Raw genomic sequence first — 19,995 nt, 5'->3', positions numbered from 1 at the left:
AATAAAAACGATATCGTTAATTAATCAAAATACTGTTGGATTTCGTTTTAGCGTTAATTAGTTAATTAACTAATTAAGTTGGTGAACTAATTAATGATAAAACGAAACCCAACGGATTTTGCCGTTAATTAGTTAATTAACTAATTAACGGCAATTAATTAGTTAATTTACTAATCGTTAATTAGTTAATTAACTAATTATCGGCCAGTTTAGTTTTATCGTTATTAGTTGATTAGTTAATTATCGATCATGATTTAGTTTTATCATTAATATAAACTAATTAACGATAAAACTAAATCAAACGGAATTTTGTAACGATTAATTCTCGTTTTTCTAATCGAAAATTTGTTGTGGCACTAAAAGCGAAATCGCTGATTTATCATCAATTAATTAATTAACTATAATTAGCGATTACACTAAACCCATTGCAACTTCAAGGCGAGTCCTATTCATTTCATGTACATTCGTCATTCTTTCATGTTTAATTTTATGATAAATATTTTTTGTTGTCAACAAAAACACAATAAATCCCCACGTGATAGCTCCATGATGCCAACTGCTCATGCAAGCAGACGCTCCCGCGAGCGGTGCACTATAACCACCACCGGCTAGAATCGCGCGAGATCATCTCGCCTTCTACAACTGCCGCGGTTTTAAGCAATAAAGCGAGAAGCGGGAAGCGGTGCACTATGGACGTACCCTTAGGCCGGTACTACACTATAAAAGTTGGATAAAATCCCTTTTATAAAACTTGAAGAAGAATGAAGCTCATAGGTTACATTCGAGCAAATGCAACCGATAATCTTATTGGTTGAATTTTTCAAGTTTTATAAAAGGACTTTTAGAAAACGTTTATAGTGTAATACCGGCTTTATGGGGAGCAGGATCATGTAGGGGAAAATTATTGTATGTATTGCACATAGGTATTTACATACTTATACACATTGCAACGCAATAGCAAAGCTCAAAGGCGCAAACGCTGAAAGGCGGCAGCTCTGTGGTAACTTGAAAAGCGTTGATTGAGGTAGTATAGTATGCTTTTATAATTAACATCTTAGTGATATAGAGCAGGAGGCCCCTCCATCTGGGGTGTTTGGGATTTTTGTACCCAATTGCTGCAGCATATGCTATAATTCCGGGGGCTACTGTCTGGTACAGCGTTCTCCTAATCCTATTATTTAGGCTCCATAATCTCCCTTCTGCTCTCATGAGGCATTGCAAAGTTTCGTTGAGTTTTAGCGTCCGCGTTTCCACATGAACTGGTATGAGAAAATCCCCATACCAGTTCAGCTCTTTATCGATAGTCAGACCAAGGTACTTTACTTTCGTTGTTCTCGAATTAAGGAACTGTCCCATGAATTTGATTGGTTTGGGTGTTGAGGGCGATATACATAAGTAGTTGGCTTTCTCTGTTTATTCTCTGTGATCCAACCCTTCACTCGTCTAAGTGCCCTTCTTGCTCGTTTTTTTTTTTTTTGTTTCTTTTATCGTGGGGTCCGAGGTAATTACGGCAATGCCGTCCGCAAATGCCTGTACCCTTACGCCTCTCGGCCATCTTATTTTGAGTAATTCATCGTTTACCAGGTTCCAAAAGGAGGGGGGGTCCCGAACAGGGACCCTGTGGGCACCCTCTCTGTTGTTCATGTGTGAGAATCACTACTTGTCGCTATCTAAGTATATAGCCCGTTATTGCTTTCAGCTGCTCAGGTGGTCACACTTCCTTTAGTTTCTTAACAACGATGCTGTGTCGTCGGGAATAAAAAGTTTGGGGAACTATAAACTAGATTCTAGAGCATAGTTTCCCAACCTTTTTTGTCCCATCGCCCCCTTCTTCAGAAATTTTTTCCTCTCATCGCCCCCCAACGAAATCTAACCCATAGGATTATGTATTAAACCCGTAGCTTCTACCGCCCCCCCCGGAACATTCCATCGCCCCCCAGGGGGCGTTAACGCCCACGTTGGGAATCACTGTTCTAGAGGTACGCATAAAGTTACAGTTAAACTTTCGAAGCACACTTGAATTCAAATAAAAAAATGTAAATATATATATTTTTCTAATGATTTGGAACAGGGGTTGCCAAATTCTCACTGTTCAAGGGCCAACATACTGGTCAGCTGCAGCATCGTGGGTCGCACCGGGTACAACACTCCGGCGTATAAGCCGCACCATTTAAATTACCCAGAAAACTCGCAGAATTATGTCCGTCATAAGTAATAAATAAGTAATATGGTGAAAAACGGTCAATTTAGTCATTAAAATTTTAGATTTTGCTTCACTTTTCATAAACTGATACATATCCATTTTTTTATGGTCCCCCGGCTGGTAGATGCAATGAATAAAAAATTACTTTTTCTTTTGTAAATTTGTCCATTCAATTACGTCCATGGTTTGAATTTTACAAGCAAAACATTTTTTCTACATTTTTCTGCAATTGTTTTTGTTCCTTACTTCAGATTTGGCGACCGGTGCGCCGCACGGGTCAAATAGAACTGGTAGACTACGCGAGAGAAGTTGGGATGGAAAGCGTGCCAAAAGCCAGACGTGTGGATAGTATTGACTATGACGGGTATACCCACTATGGTACCGAGATAAAATGGATTAGCTTCGCATGGACCAGGCTGACTCACTGTATATGTGAAAGAATGCACACACGCACCATTACCTGGTGCTCATGTATGTCTATGAGATTACACGGAACCAGATTTGCGATACATGTATATTCTTATTACTTGAGTTAACTTCTTGGAACAGAATATCGGTATTTTGGTTTGAGAAAATTTAAGTTTGCTTCAATGGGGAATTCCACCAACCTGCTATGTTGAAATTTTACTGCTTCTCTATTTTAGACACAAAAAATCATCGTGTCTGGGTGTAGAATATCTTGTCAATATAATGATAAGAAAATCTATTTAATACACAGTAATTTCACCTAGTTGCGGGTCGCACAAAATCACCTCACGGGCTAGCTGTTGGCCACCCCTGTGATTTAGAACATAGTTTTTCAAGCGTTTTGTTTCATCGCCCCCTTCTTCAGAATATTTTTTCTCTCATCGCCCCCAAACTCAAGCGAACCCATAGTATCCTATGTTATAATCGTAGCTTCTATCCCCCCCCCCTTCCGGACCATTCCATCGTCCACCAGGGGGTGATATTGAAAACTTTGGAAGACACTGATTTACAAGAAGAAAAGATAGAATTTTTTTTCAAAAAATTCAAAAATTATGAAAGGGGGTTGGAACGGGGCAGGAGATCAAAACAAGGTAAAGGGAGAAGAAATAAAAAAAGCATGCGGGGAAGGGTAGAAATACTGAAAAAGGAAAAGGGGATAAACATTAAGAAATAAGAGGGGGGTGTGGAAACAATTCGAAAGAGGGCATGGCATTTGCTAGAATAACTCCAAAATATTGCCACGTTGTTGTGTTGACCAAGTTCTAGAAATATAGACCCATAAAACATGACCATGGACTGGAGAGAACCCCCACCCCCCACCCAATTTTTTTCAAGCTCTTTCTCTCAATGTTTCTCTCAATATTTTTATATGTTTATTACTTTACGCCTATACAAGCACCCACAAGAAACAACAGTTCAAAATAATTTAAATACATAGTTAATTTTTGCGTAAACCATCATTAGGTGGTTTGGGTATAAGGGGATGAAATTATCCACCTAAATATTTTCATAATTACCACAAATTAAACTCTGAAGCTCACTGAATAGCATAATATTTTTGAAGGTTATTTTTAAGAATGATGAAGGCTAAAAGAAGCGATTCCTTCCTCCTGCGTTAAGAATTTCTATGGCAGTATTTTCTGGACGTTCAAATTCACGAGACCCGTGGAATGAATGCAGTTCGCTGTTATCGATCGATTTGATTTTTTCCTATCGGGGGCATTTATTTGATCAAAATTTTGTAAACTGTTCAATTTTGTGTTTCCGGTAGCTCTAATACCAGCTCTTTGAACTAGACAGGCACACTTTTATGATGACGGAATGCGCAAAAAATAATCCTCTTTTTTTTTTTCACAAGATCTTTTTTAGCTAATACTACTTTAAAGATTTGACTTAAATTACTTTGAATATTGTTCTTGTCAGTGTATTAGACGCATTTCTTTTATAGTACTCATTTTGTATGAATTCATTCAAATACAGGCTCTCTAATATTCGACTCACCCACTATTAAGCATTTTTTAAACGAAGAAATTACAGGCAGTGCGATCGTATTGGCCTACCGGGAGGCCTCAAATGCAGAGAATAAATAAGGTCTGTTTAAAATTTTAGAAAGTATCCATCATGGTTTCCACATCCTGCAGCAGGAACCCCCCCCCCCCCCGAGTCTGGGATCTTTAGCGGTCCCCCTGGCCAGACTTTTTACGGGTCCCCATGTAGTGAACTTACAGTGTAAAAAAAAACAAATAATAATGAGAATCATATCGCCCCCCCCCCCTCCAAGCTAGAGCCCTGTTCCTCACCCTTGTGGGAGACCATGGTATGCATGTCTCACCAGGTAGAGGCCTCAGAAAAATGCCCGGGATTCCAGGTCGGATTCCGGGATTCCAGGTTTTGTTCTTAAAACGGCTCTGATTACAGGTAGACTGTGTGTGGGGACAGACACACCGGCACGTGAACATGTCCATCTCAAATTCATTCTGGGTCCATTCGAATGTTAAAGAGCTGTTTTTTGTTAATGTTAAAGGTTGTCAAAGTTGTTTAACGTTAAAGATTGTTAAAGAGAAATTTTCCAATATTTCCCATCATTAAAGGAAATGAAAATTGATTACGAAATTCCCCAATGGCAGGAAATATGTTTCTTCATAATGCACCAAGACTTATTGTGATAGACCGAAAAATGTATTAGAGTCTGTGAAACTAAACTGAAACATCACCTTTTTATCCAGACCTTTGAGTGCATGTTCAATGTACGCTATATATCGTTCTTATGGACCAGGACTTGCACGCTGTGCAGCCGAATGCAAAAAATCTTTGAAGGAATTTTCATCACAGCGTGTGTTGGAATTATCTTTGGCTTTTAGAATTTCCAAATTCGGTTCACCACTAAGGTATACTCCTGAACTCTATTAGGCCAAACTGCTAAGGATCCTATTTCTTCAAACTTCCAAATCAAAAATCTCAATGCGTTAACTAAAAACGTACTCTTGACAGAGCTGTCTTAACGCATGGGCCAACCTGGGCACGGCCCGGGAGCCTCAAGAGAACAAAGGGTATCACACAAATAAGAACTTGTTGAAATTTTCGAGAATTTGTCAGGTAAGATCCTCAGAAAAAGCACTTGGCCAGGAGGCCCGTGACGCTTAATACGGCCCTGATTCTTGAACAAGTTTTCGGTGTCTCCACCAATGTCCAGCATTAAAGTATTACGTAAGTAAGTATTATGTTGAAGGTCTCTATCTCCTTTCGCTCACACATATATGGAACAAATTCAGGACAACTGATTCAAGTTAATTAGAGGACAGGAACAACTTGGATCCACATCCAACTTTCTCAAATCAACGTGGTGAAGTGAAGTTTGGGGGAGAGTAGATAATAGGTAGTTGAAGTGAGGGAGATAGGTAGAGGGCGGCTCGAGAAAAAAATCTTTACCCGTGTGGGACCTATTTGTGGCGTTCCTTGATCCGCGTTGTTTTCGACGATAAAGCTTTCTTGGACGACGACAAAGATAAGCAAAGTCGACAAAGCCTTTTTTCGTCCTATCAACGTAGACATACCGTCCTGTAGTGGTGCTCCACACGGCAAGACTGGTCGCACAGCCCAACAACTGCCCCTGGGGTTGGCACAAACAAGTTTTGTTTGCCCCTGATAGGATGGGGGGGAGGGTTGAGATGTGTTTTTGAGGAGGAAAGAAAGAGAGAGAAAAGTGCTTATACATGTGAGAGGAAAGAAAAAACACTCAATCACTCAATACAGTACATGTAACTTTCTACCAATACCAGTCATTTTCAATTTTACTCCTCCAAATTTCGTCAAGGAGGTTATAAATACTTCTTCAAATTTTAGGCAATCTTTTTTTTTTAGGTTGAGTTATTTCTCACTAATAAATTATCCCTTTCTACAAGAATACCCCTTGATATGTTCATGCAGGCTTGGCCCGGGAAAGGGGGGGGGAGAATTAGGCGCCTCAATAATAAGATCTGGTACTAATGTTTTTAAGAGAAATACAGTAGTACAGAGAGAGGGGGGGGGGGAGAGGGAAGGGTAGTACAGCACCAGCCCACCGGCAGCACAGTCGTTTGTCAGCTGAAGTTGGTTTTCTGTGATTCCCAACTCCGACGCTCGAATGCGAGCCGATCTTCCCGTTGGAAAGTCTCGTCACAGAGAGCAACAGACCTACAACAGCATAAATATCCAATCATTTATGCTGTTGTAGTTCTGTTGTAGGTTGTAGGAAAGAAAGAGGGAGAGAGTTAGTAAAAAATAACCATCGGATCGTCTATACCTCAAGGACGAAAAGAAGCTTTGTCGACCAAAACAACAGGGGTCAGGGAACACCACAAATAGGTACCACACGGGAAAAGTTTTTTCTCGAGCCACCCTCCACCTATCTCACTCACTCCAACTACCTGTTATCAACTCTCCACCAAACTTCACTTCGCCATTGATTTGAAAGAAATAAAATACTTTCCGGGAGTCACATGATGCTGCCGTTGTCTTTTTTTTTTTCTTTTTTTTACTGCTAAGACTGCTTTAGACCGAGACCAATGGTTCAGAGGCGATTTCGGACAGATGGTAAGAAATAACCATCCCCATCAAATAAAATTAGAACCCAAGCCGTGTCACAAATGAAGGCTGATGCAATAACCACTCGGTTGCCAGGCGGCTTTCGTAGGTATCTTTGTGCCTGTATTTATTAGTTTTATAAAACATACGGAAATATCGCCAATTATAATAAAAATTCATCCGATTGTTGGTGAAGTTACCAATTATCTCACATGCTCACCCACTTTCTAGGCCACTCACTGATTTGGTTCCTCACTTTCTAAGACACTTCTTTGGTGGACACTTCTTCTAATATTTGCACAGTTTTAATCACTGACATGCTTGCACACGTTGTAGGTCATTCTTTCGATCGCGCTCTGTCCTAGTCCCTTACTCTTTTGGTCACTCGCCTCCCAGGTCCCACTCACTTTCTAGATCACTCTTAGAGCCAGGTCTTCTTGCAGAAGTGGATTTATGGCTGCAAATTTTGCCGCGTTTCTCCTATTCTACAATCACCCATTCATCAAATTTGCCTCCCCTCCAAACTTGTCGCCAGGGCCTCAACTAGTTGCTTGGTTACCCGGGGCAAATGCGCATTTTGGCGCCCCCTGTAATGTTGAAGGAGAGTTTGAGAATAAAATTTGCGCCTCCCCCCCTCTGGTTCAGCGCCCGGGGCACGAGACCCGCCTGCTCTCCCCCTAGTTGCGGCCCTGCTTGTTGCTCTTGGATATAGCCCGCTGAGGACCCTCTGGAAATACCCCCTGCTAGAGGGATGGTTCTGCTACAGGATTCCGGTGCCTGAGCGGTGCAGTGTCAAGATGCTACGGCACAGAGAGCAATAGGCAATATAATACCCAAGGCTACAACAATACGATTATTCAATCATCGTACTTCACGCGTAGTTAGAAAAATTGATGGCAGATGGAAGCACTACACACAAGAAGCATTACACAGAAACAAACTTCACGTCAGATTCATTACACATACACACACATTTCAACATGTGCCAATTCGTTAAATGTTCCTCAGAGGAATGTGGACCAGGTACATGTGTGGTTCAGTAGTGTCAAGACGCTCGTCTGCCACCATCAAGGCTACTGTCATGTCCACGGGTTCGATCAGGGCTGTCCCATCCCATTGAAGTTGCTCTTTCAACCTTGGCTCAGTGAGCGTGGTCTCGGATTAGGTGAGTGACGTCAGTGCTCTAATACTTTTTAACTAAAGCGCTACCTTGAAATACCGGGGTAGACAATGGCAATTGGTCAGGTTAACCGGTTCTGTCAGGGCGATGATGTCGGCTGGTACCAACTCCGATGCGTCATCAGACAGCAATTGTTATATGACCCTGGGATTCGATCCCGGAAAGAACATTTTTTGATAACAGATTATTTTTCTACCGAATTTAAGATGACAATCGACCACTGAGCTATAAGGAAAGTTTACTTATAGCTCAGTGCCAGCGACAGGTGGCACTTTCACTTTCAACTGAACTCGAATTGGGAGAGTTGGACCATATGACCGGAGTTGGTGAGTGGTAAAGTAGTAGGATGTGGAGAGGGGAGGCACACTTGTGTAGTGAAGATTCACGAACGCTTCGTTTAAAAAATGAAATAAATCGGACAAAATGTCGGGGAAACAAAAGGAAAAAAATCAGGAAATACTGAGATGTCCCGTAAAAACTACTTCATATGGTCATGGAAAGAGGTCTCATATTTTGTCCGGGTCAGAGCCGTTTGCTTTTCCGATGTACACAATGAGTTCACTCCTTTGATAACCTCGATACTTCCTGCGTTGACCTACCTGGAGGAAAAAGAAGCGCTGACCGAGTTGTGTCGTCCCCTCGTCGTGTGAAATTTTCCTTTCAGTTGCACAAGCGACGACAAAAGTCAATCCGCGATGGCGTCTTCGGGTGTCACGTTGCCTTCCAAACTGCCGTTGCTTTTAATTGACGGGGTGCTCTTCCCCACAGCGTCAATAAGAATACCCGTGTCATCCGAAAAAAAGCAAGTCGCTCCTTTCGCCTCTTTGTTTAATATGCCTTCGAGTTTGTTCGCTGGAGAAGATGCTGCGATTCTTTCCTTAATGCGTTGTCGTTCGTGCAAAATGTCTTGTTTTAATGCCAATAAAAACTTCACGTTGTATTTCCATGTTCTGTGAAAATGTTTATATGTTTCTGACCAATAGAACCGCAGCTATAGTATTATTACAAATTGTCCTGTGCTTTGAAGCCACTCAGTTGCCACCATCACCTGAAAAGTGCAATTTTTTAATGTTTACTATTTTTTTGAAAATGATGTTACTCTCCATTATTACTTTCAACAGCTGGCTGATGTGAAGATAAATCCAGGAAAGAAAATTCAACCGGGTTTGTGTGCGGGAAATCGCAGTGCGAGTCGGAGGATGCGAGTTCGATTCCCCGCAAGGCCAGTTTAATTTTCTTTCCTGGATTTATCTTTGCATCAGCCAGTTGTCGAAAACTTCATTTTATACGACATTTTGCACAAACGACAATAGCTGTTCAGTAATTTAGTGTTTTAAGGAATTGGACATTTTTCTGGATGTTATGCCGAGGTGAACTCTAAAAAGTCACGGGTCTACGCTGGTACTCAAACCCAGGTCTTAGTGCAAACAAGGCAATTGCATTATTTTATACACCACTGGAGAGACAACCCTACCTTCTGGGTGCATGGCAAGGGCAGGGTCATGTCTCCAGAGGTATATATGGTAGAATGCTTGCTCTTTTTCAAGAGGACTTGGGTTCAAGTCCTGGCATGCACGAGATCACTTTTATTTCAAAGTTCACCTCAACATAACACCGTCCTACTAACTGTATGGCCCGCAACTCTGTCTCAATGAAGAAATTTTAGCAGGTAATCGGCCATGTTGGAAGCTGTGAGTGTATGCGTTAGGAAACTAATGTGAAGTTTGTTTCTTTGTAATACTTGTTATAGTGCAAAGAGCAATAAATGAAAGTGCTTCTTTTGTCAAAAACGATGACATTGGCATTGAACTGTAAAAGGTAAACAAATCCCTTTAAAAATAGATGAACAGTAGAGTAAAACTATCAGGTTTTTACCTTGACTTATTTATATTGGATTTTGTAATTCACAAATTTGGAGCTTTAGGAAGTGATCTTGAAGGTGTGTGCCATTCTTTAAAAAAAACTTACAGGTGTCTTCATAATTGGCTGTGCATCAAGGAAAAGAGTTGACAGACTGGACTTTGGAAGACTCCTCGAAAAAAATAATGTAATATAGAGGTATATTGTGAGGAAAGAGAAAAGAATTATGTGTTCTTTGGTTGCTAGTACACTGTTTTGGTGCAAAATTATTTTTGTTATCAAATCATTTGTCATTTTGCTTTGGCTCGAGTCAAACTTATAGGATACTGAAATAGTGCTATAAAAAAATGTTAACTACAAAGTTTTTTTTTAAAAGATAAATAATTTTCAGAGATTTTTCCTTCATAATTGTGTTGTCTTGCCCCCCCCCCCCATCGTATTTTTAAAAATCTTTTGAATGCATATTGATATATTATGTCATGATGTGAGAGGTTGACGATGTATCACAATGTAAAATTTTCAATATTGCCCAATCCTACTACTAGTCTACGATGATGGATTCGATCAGTGAATAAAATACTCACCTGAAGTACCAAAGGATGTTTAGAGGTGTCGCGAGTTTAATACACGGTTCATCCTTGTCAAAAACTTTCTTGATGTAGGGGTACAACTGAAACGACATGACCACAGGAAAAAATTACTACCTCAGGGAGTCCCACTTCAAAGGGGTTAACACAGCAACCCCTCTGTGAGTATAAAAACAAGGCTGCTGTTCTGAATCAGCAATAAATTGTAAGTCCCGGTCTAATTAGCCCTCTTGTGCAGAAAATGACCATGGCGCGACAAAACTTATCAACTTCATTCAGGAATTATGTATTGCCCAGCATCTTGGTGTCACTCGCTCTTCAATGCTGCCGATATAGTCCTCCATGCATGAGATGACACTTGGCTTCATCATGTTTGATGATTCTATTTTTTTTTCTAGAATGAGAAGCCAAAAAAATGAAAGCTCAGTCGCTGATATTAAATTTATATTAGTTGCTGTATTATATGTTTGTCTCAGTAAATTTCAATCACTATTTTTCTTCAATTGTTGCAGCATGAACATGGTTAAAAAACATTTGCTTGGTAAAAATACCTTAAGCAGTGCAATTGTTGGTGTTGTTCCTAAAGAAACAAAGAAACATGAGGTAAATTTTTGTTTTTGTCTTTCACTTGGTTCATAAATATCTTGGGCCTTTAATTCCTTTAAAGTATAATTGAGCCAACCCATGTTTCCCCAAGAAAAATACAGGAAATTGGGATCTCCAATCAATATGGGAAAAATGGGGCATTGCCCATTGTTGCCAAAAATGATAAGTAAATTTGCTAAAACTGCCAATGATGGGAAATGAAACATTTACTGCAAGTCCCAGTAGATTTGAATGAATTCTACGAAGAAATAAAATGTATTTAACCTGATACATGTGAGATGAATATTCATATTTGTAGTCAACTACTGAAAACAGAGTGCGAGTTGTGGAAACAAAATAAATTAATGGTTCATTGGAAGCTTGCTGGACACCAGTAAGGTAATTTAGGTTTAAAAATGTAAAATGTGCTGCTAAAGCCAGCAACAAAAGTAAATAGCATTTCACTAAAAAGTTTATTATATATAAATACGATTAATTTTTTTTTTGAGGAGCTAGCTCCTCAAATGCAAATTACTGGCGAACTGTTGATCCTAGCGACACACTTCTAATTAGGAAACTTATGCAAACAATGTGTGTACCTCAGATACATCATTTATGTTGCAAGAGATTGTATAGTTATAAAAAGTAAAAAAATTAACTTTTTATATAGGAACACACCCTGTGCTCAAAAATCAAATTAGAAAGTTGTTGCCCTGTCTCTCCAGAGGCCAACAAAAGAAATTCTATATTTCTAAGTGAAATATTCTCTATGATATTTAAATTTAAAAAAATTGAGAAGAAAGAGCATAAACTAACAGAAAATACCCCCCCCCCCCAAAATTTTTCTCAAATTTTTGAATTCAAATATCTCATATATTAACTATACACCCTGTATATTTTTATTAATGAGGAAATTCATGTACACTTAAATCCAGTTAATATAAGAGGGGGGAAGGAAATCTACCATTTGCTCGTACTGTAAGTAGATATAATATAACTGGGGGGGAGGGGGTCATTCTCTGTGAGGAGTGAAAATGAATTTTGTTGCTCCTTCCACTGAAAATTTTTTTTAATTAACGCAATCCTCGCGTAATTCCAAGAGATGCGTAAGATTTGTCCGGGGAATTTGTTAGTAGACACACATCGATGTCCGAAACAGGATTCAAACCAAAACCTGCACAGTCAGAGGCTAGTTTCCTAACCACTGGACTGCCAGGCATTGAGTTTCTTGATCAGTTTTGTGGTTTTTTTTTATTCCACTGAAATGCATCACCCAGGGTGATTGTCTCTTTTGCACCCACCTCACTAGTAATTTCTCCCCTGCAAAATTTTAGACAAAAAATGAACTGGCCAATGGATCCAAAAAATTTGCTTTCATCAACCAAACTTGTTATGTGCTTGTTAAAAGCATGAAATTGATAATGAAATTAGATAAATATTAATTTCATAGTATTAATTTCCATAGAGAAATGTTAATTTCTATGTTAATTCCTAGCATAGCTTACAAAATAGGCCTACTCATATCAACTGTGATCTCGTATCAACTGTACTGGTATTCAATAATTGAGTCTGTATTTTATTATTGTGTTTTTGGTTATTTCATTTGCTTTTAGCTGAGTTTGAGAAATACATTTTTATACAGGGTGAAGAAGATGGGATGCCACACAAAATAGGAACAGCTGGAATCGTTATCCAAGTAACTGGAACAAACTGGCCGAAGCAAGCATATACACTTCTTGTCACTGGACTTTGTAGGTTCAAACTTGAGAAAATAGTGCAGGAAACTCCTTACTTGGTCGCAACTGTAAGCCAGCTGGATAGACTGCCAAATGAATTTTCAGGTCAACTTTTTTATTAATCCTACTAAATATCCCCAAAAAAATATTTTTTTCATTGACAAAATAAGAAATAAGTATATGTATATTTTACTGATTTGCTATTTTTCACAACCAATTACTTCATAACAAAAATTTTTTTCATATAAAAAATCGATTGTAGCTGTACTACGTTTATCTTTCAGAGTAATATCGTCTTGCAATGCATGAAGGTGTGTATACACTAGCGCGCCGATCATGCAATGCACGACCCCCCTGCAGCAGTTCTAATCTGCTCATGGGTACACAAACTTCCTTTGTGTTCGTTGAAAAAACCGATTCCAGGTGGGTCCAGTGAAAATAGCTCAAGAATTGTTCACAACATTGTACAAATTACTGAACAACCATTAGTGAATGCTTTCATTGCAAGATCCAATCGCTAGTGTATACAGGCTTTTAGTTTAATTTTTTAATTGGTGAGTATTGAAATATCCAGAGGAGAAAATTTTTGAGGGATTATATTAAGAGAATGAGGTACCCTGAATGCTACTACATAGCAAAAAAAATTTATGGTGAAAATTTACAAAAATATGGGTTGTTGAATTTTAGGGAACACACTGTATTTATTTGATTTACATAGATTTGAATAGTTTAAAAATTACATTTATTATGTGCCAATTAACTTTTCTCTCATTGTTGAAGAATTTCCCTCCAAAAAAAAGGTAAAAAATCATTCCTGCATGGCTTGTCAAAAAATAGTTGAACCATTCTGCTGGTAATTATTGAAACTTCATGAACACCTCACAAGTAAAAATCAAACATTTAGGAGTTGTTTAGAAGCATCGATGCCGTAACGAGCTCAAAATATGCAATGCCTGTATTTGAAAAATATTAGAAACTTGTGTTGCTTTTGAGAGCAACACAGTCGAATAAGAGGCTAATAGAACAAATTATTTTCATGTCTAAAACTTTCATTTTGCCATGTCATGTAAATATAAGTAATTGAAATTTGAAATTCATTGGATCAATAAAAAAAACTAGTAAAGTACTATACCTAACCTTTTGTATTTTTTATACATATTATTTGTTTTTTCACTTTATTATAATTTTAATAGCTTGAATATTTTGAAAATGTGTTTGTTATATACTACTTGGAATTATTTGTTTCACGATGAACTGATTCACATTTAGAATGCCTGTTGACCTGTTTTGTTTTGGTAAATAGAAAATGTAAAGGCTTTTTCATGTTTTAGAATTGAATTCTGCTCCAGGACTGACAGATCTTATGGAACAGTTTAGAGAACAAGCCGAAAAGCTCATAGATATGCTAGATTTATCAATGCCTGCTGCTATGAGACTGAAGGCAAGTTTTACATGAACTCTATCCTTTATTGCTAATATTTATGTATCTCTTGTGATAATTTAATGCATGCATGCATGTGCTCAGCAAGAAAAGTTGTTTAAAAAATGTTTGTGAGCCTAATGTTTGCTTCTCATTTTATTAAAATATTACATCTGTTCAGTTCATGATGAAATTCAGCTCAATCATTATGTCTGTTTTCTACCACAAACAAATACCATATTTTCATACATATAATCCATGATGGGTCGAACTAGAGTAATTTTTTTTTTCTCATCAAGTAATTTTAGAATTCAGCAGTTCAGCATTTGCTTGATAAAATGTTTTTTTTATAATTTAGTAGTTATTGAAGTACAGTGGAACTCTGGTTAATGAACTTAATTCGTTCTGCCAACGTGCTCATTATCCAAATCGATTATATATAGAATCAAATTTCCCCATAGGACATAGGAAATAATGGAAACTCAGATAATTCGTTCCACAATGAATTCATTCACATAAAAGTAACTAACAAAAACGTCATTCAATCAATGATACCATACACAATAAAAATACATATATTGTTTTAATAATACCATAAACATACAATATACAATACGGTAATATTTACAAATTGACTTACTCTAAACGAGAGAGAGGAAGACTAATTTAGGACGATTTATGGACCCACTGTTGTCAGCAAACATATTTTTTTCATGTGACTTTGAAAAATAATCTATTCAATGACACTTGCACTTACTTCCTTTTTTAGGATTTCTCGGGAATGTGAAATCACATTGTCATCAGGTAGATTAATTGTTCGCTTGTGATACTGTGGCTTTTTGACTTATTGCAATTTACCTCTGTTGCTTCCTCATAAACCAAAAGAGATGGACGAAATTTTGTCACCTTCCAAAATTTTGACGAATGAGACTCCAAAATGCGAACAACTAAATTTTTTGGGAAAAGTGACTTGTGACATTTTGCCAGCTGACTGCAGATATTACCCACAATTCCACAGTACGTGAACAAAAGGGAAAACCATCTGCGCAGTTGTGATAACATGAAAATAAATAAGCAAAGTGCAAATGTTTTTTGCTCATAATGTGTGATCATCACTCATTAAGAGTGAAAATTTGTTCACACTTTTTTGCTCATTATGCAAATTGCTCGTTATCCAAATCACTCGTTAACCAAAGTTTCACTGTAAATGTTTAATCTGTATGAATGAATTCCATGAGTGAAACAATTTTGTAATTTCATGGCTTCTAATTCATAAGATTGTATGGGTTTTCTTATTAAATTATAACAGACTTGTATCACTATTATTTAAACTTATATTACCTTATTCAAACCTTAAAATAGTTGGATAATTGCTTAATTCCATATCAAAATCATTAAAATTTTAAAATGTAATTTGACACATTATTATTTTACACTATTATTCATTATTGAAAATTAGATTTATACCTTTGGGTGTCAAATAAGCCAATTCCTATCTGTGATGAATTTTTGGTGAGATATATTTTATCTGGAAAAATTAAATGTTCCCATTAGAAATGACTAAATTTAGACAAAAAATAATTACTAATTTATGTGCTATTATTTCTAGCGGTTACTGAATTCACTTCCAGCACAATGTTTGCCTGATGTATGTGCTGCCATCGTTAGAGCTTCTCATAAAGAAAGGCTTCAAATATTAGATGCAGTTGATTTAAAAGAAAGATTCCAGAAGACAATCCCACTTCTTGCACGACAGATCAAAGTCAGTTGGCTGTTTCAAAACTTTTATTTCTTGAAAATTTGAGTGATACATACCAGATAATTTTAAATGTTTCAATCCATATTCATTCATGTTATTTTCATTCATATAATGTAATTTATTAACAGAATTTTTTCCTTTTATTGCTTAGTAATAATTGACAGATATAGCTTGTTATTTTTCCCTTTTTCTTTTGAGTCTTGCATGATTGTAAAAAGCAAAAAATTAGAGTATACCTAGCAACTAGTCTTGTGAATGCTGCTATTTTAATGAATGATTGTAAAATTAGGAATGAAATATGCATCTTATGTATTTATTATTTGGTATATTCATATTTACCAGGCCTTAAGACTATTACACAAAACCCACATTGAGGATCCTGATGCATGTGATATGAAAATTCCGCTCAAACGTAGATTGAATGCTGATTTTGATAGAGCAGATGAAGTTTTAGAATTGGAAAAGAAAGTGAAGTATGGATGAGTTATTTTTTAGCTGCATATTATGTATTATAAGTGGAATTATTATTAATACTATACAGTGTGAGACATAATTATAAGACACTCTTAAATTTTAGTGAAAATCACAAGAAAAATTTCGAGCTGTTTTATAATGGCAAAAAATAACTTTACACCAAATATTGAAAATTTAAAAAAATATTTTCATGTTATTTTATGGAAAAACAGAAAATGTAGTATGGATAGAATTATAAGACACCTATACTTAACTACTATGTACTTAAGTTTCATTATTGTAAAAATATTCTTTCCATTTTTTTTTTTTTGTGAATATTCGTAGTGTCTTATAATTATGTCTCGCACTGTACAATTTTTGTTCCTAAATTCTCAAAAGGATGCTTGACTTTTTTCTTTTTTGTAATACAGTGAAACCTGTCTAAGACACTGTATGAGAAGGAACATCTCATGTCTTGAACGGAACAGAGACATAGTCCAGTAGATAATGAATGCTTTTTCGATTATGGGGAAACCTCTTTAAGGCAGAAACTCTAACTCAGAAACTGAAGGCATATTTAGTCTAATTTCGATAAAAAAAAAAAACTAGTGAAACTGAAAGAATTTTTGGCCAAGTGTAAGTTTTTTGTCCCTTGAATGAAAAAAAATTAAGTCGCACTGACTTCTGTTTTGTTAGGTAACTCTTACTTCTCGGAAAAATAATGAATGTTTACTATTGTATCTGAACTGAATACTGACTATTGTATCTGACTATGATTGAAGCAGATTTATTAAACGCCCATTCAGTTTATGATGAAAAGGATGGCTTTTGTTAGAAAGCACTCTTGTTTCTTAGAAAAATGTTGATAACTTTTATTTAAAGTAGTTCGGGAGAGGAATAGGTGAGGGAGACTCAGAATTTATGTGATACAGTATCGTGTTGCAACGTCCCACTGATTGATGACTTAAGACACAGCGTGGGCAAAAGTGTATAGGAAAAAGAAAAAGTGTGACAAGCGAAAGAAAATGTTACACGGGAGTCTTCATGTGTTTCGCATTTCATTCGGTGTCCAGTCATAAGAAACAAGTCTTTGATTTGAACACAAAAGTGGAGGTCATAGACGCAAAAGAAAATAAAAATCAAAATTTAAGTGTTACAGAGATAACAAAAAAGTTTTCTATTGGAAAAACCCAATGTTATGACATTATCAAAAGAAAAAGTGAAATTCGAGAAGAATGATTGAATGGAAATGGGGAAACAAAACTTAAAATGCGCAAGACTGGAAATGAGCAAATTAATGAAATTGTATAGGAATTGGAGAATTAGTTTGTGGATGCCAGATCTGGAAAACTGCCAATATCTGGGCAAATGGTTCAAGCTGAAGCAAAAAAAATTTCCAAAAAACTTTTGAAGGAAGATTTCCATGCATCCAATGGGTGGCTAGAAAATTTTCGAAAACAACATGGAACAAAATTCAAGGAAGTATGTGGTGAAGCTGCTGATGTTAATCCAGAGACTGAATAATTGTAGCGAAAAACTTTTGAATTTAATTGAAGGATACAGTGTTAAAGACATAGCAAATGGAGGTGAAACCGGATTGTGCTACAGGGTCCTACCAAACAAAACTCTTTGCTTAAAGGGAGAAAGTTGTGCTGGAGGCAAAAACTCGAAGGAAAAACACTGTTTTGTGTGCTTTCGTGACTGGTGAAAAGGGAAAACCTCTGGTTATTGGTAAATCCATCAAAACACATTGTTTCAGGAATATAAATCCAAAAACTCTACTAGTTGAGTGGAATGCAAACAAAAAAGCTTGGATGACAGCTAAAATCATGGAAGAGTGGCTTGTTGCCTTTAATGCCAGAATGAAGAAACAAGAACAACAGATTCTGCTATTTCTTGACAATGCGACTAGTCATCCTCACATTGAGCTTTCTAATGTTAGACTGGCTTTTTTCCCATCTAGCACAACTAGTGTTACACAGCCAATGGATCAAGGAGTGATTTGCAACGTGAAAACAAATTACTAGAGCTTTGTAATGCAATGACTGCTGGCAAAGATAAAAAATGCATCAAGTTTATCGGAATTAACAAAATCTATCAACCTACTTGATGTGATATTGTGGCTTTCGAAAGCATGGAAAAAAGTTGATAATGAAACCACAACTCTGTCTTGTAAAAGCAAACTTCCCAGAGAAATCAATTCAATAGAAGAATCAGTCAATCATGAAATTGATAATCTACAAGATGCATTAGATGCAGCAAAAGCAGGATTGCATGCAATAGGCTTTGTAACAGTGGAGGATGAACTAGCAATGGTAGCACCGCACGAAAACTGTATTGGGACTTCTATTTCGGGGCAGCTTACCGATGAAAGCAGCAGTGATGAAGACAAGAAATCAAACACAGTTGCAGAAAAAGATCTTAGGATAAACTTGTACACAAGTGCAGTTCAGTGCTTTACAAATTTATAGGACTTTGTAGCTTATAAAAATGACATGGAGCTTTTGAGCATGATAAACAGTGCTCGAATGTTTGCAAAAAACCGTATCATAAAAACGGTGCTGGTACAGAAAACTGTATTATTTAAAAAAATAATTTACGTATAGATATGTATAAATATGGCCAGAAATATATAATTTTTCTTTCACAAAGGTTATTGGTTGTTGATCTCAATTTGTCATTTCTCAATTATTTTAAATTTCAAATATTTTTTTTCACTTTTGACGTACGTAAGTGTTCATTCTATTGCTATTCGGGAGAGTGTTATATAATGAAGTTTAACTATTTGTGCATTGAGTATGAAATTTCAAAGTTTCAAATGTGTAGTAATTTGAAATAACATGAAAAAATTCAAAATACGGTAATAATATGCATGTCACTGTTTAATACTCGTTGGTGTGTAGTATTTTGGATGATTAATTTAAGTTTTGCATAATGATGGAAAAAAACACTGAATATGTTTTTGTGTGCACCTTTATAAAACAGAAACCTGTCTGTAACAGAAAAAAATTGCAGTCCCTTGACGTTCTGTTTTATACAGGTTTCACTGTACTTATTCTTATATTTTGCTTAGTTAAATCTGCTTTCTGAAATATAAAAATAAATGCAGTTATAGAGAATACACAGTTCATGAATTTCATAAAAGTACTATTTACAATAATTATTTCTTTTATCTTTATTTAAAAAAATGAGTTTGAAAAATTGTCATGACATCTAAATTACACTAGATCATACAGGGTGCACAGCTAACTGCACACACACACACTGTAAATTACTGGCAAACCATTGATCCTACAGGCATACTTCCAATTAGGAAGAGTATCCAAATAACTTTTAGACCTTAGATGAATCATTCATATTGCAAGGGGTATAGTATATTGCATTGTATAGTTATTAAAATTTAAAAAATTTACTTTTTACTTTTCTATACGGACACCCTGTGCTCTCAAAAAACAAATTGGAAAGTTGTTCTGAGGCCAACAAGAAAAAATTGATGTTTCTAAGTGCAATATTTGCTGAGGTATATGAATTCAAAAAAAATTGGGGGGGGGGGAACTGCATAAATGAGGGGAAAAAGCATTTTCTGTTAATTTATGCTGTTTCTTCCCAATTTTTCTCCATTTTTTTAAACTTAAATATCTTCGTGAATATTACACTTGGAACTGTAGAATTTCTTTTTTTG

The 19,995-nt window shown here is 36.5% G+C and overlaps 1 protein-coding gene across 1 annotated transcript in view; it reads left to right on the top strand.

Annotated features, from left to right (window-relative positions):
• Window positions 1-8,440: 8,440 nt before the first annotated feature.
• The window catches only part of LOC149083201 (lon protease homolog 2, peroxisomal-like), a 28,951-nt gene continuing 17,396 nt past the window's right edge, over window positions 8,441-19,995 (top strand). Inside the window, exons 1-6 of the mRNA XM_089236389.1 lie at window positions 8,441-8,715; window positions 10,873-10,963; window positions 12,588-12,786; window positions 14,013-14,122; window positions 15,711-15,863; window positions 16,203-16,333. Coding sequence (XP_089092515.1) covers window positions 8,609-8,715; window positions 10,873-10,963; window positions 12,588-12,786; window positions 14,013-14,122; window positions 15,711-15,863; window positions 16,203-16,333 — 791 coding nt within the window. The 5' untranslated portion in view covers window positions 8,441-8,608. The remainder of the gene's footprint in view (window positions 8,716-10,872; window positions 10,964-12,587; window positions 12,787-14,012; window positions 14,123-15,710; window positions 15,864-16,202; window positions 16,334-19,995) is intronic.

This window comes from Pholcus phalangioides, unplaced genomic scaffold (genome assembly GCF_987345545.1).
Source record: "Pholcus phalangioides strain wild (caught in Gottingen) unplaced genomic scaffold, Ppha-v1.0 ptg000009l_1, whole genome shotgun sequence".
NCBI classification, from domain to species: domain Eukaryota; kingdom Metazoa; phylum Arthropoda; class Arachnida; order Araneae; family Pholcidae; genus Pholcus; species Pholcus phalangioides.
Note: the sequence above shows the minus strand (reverse complement) of the source record. Positions and strands in the feature narration are given on the sequence as shown.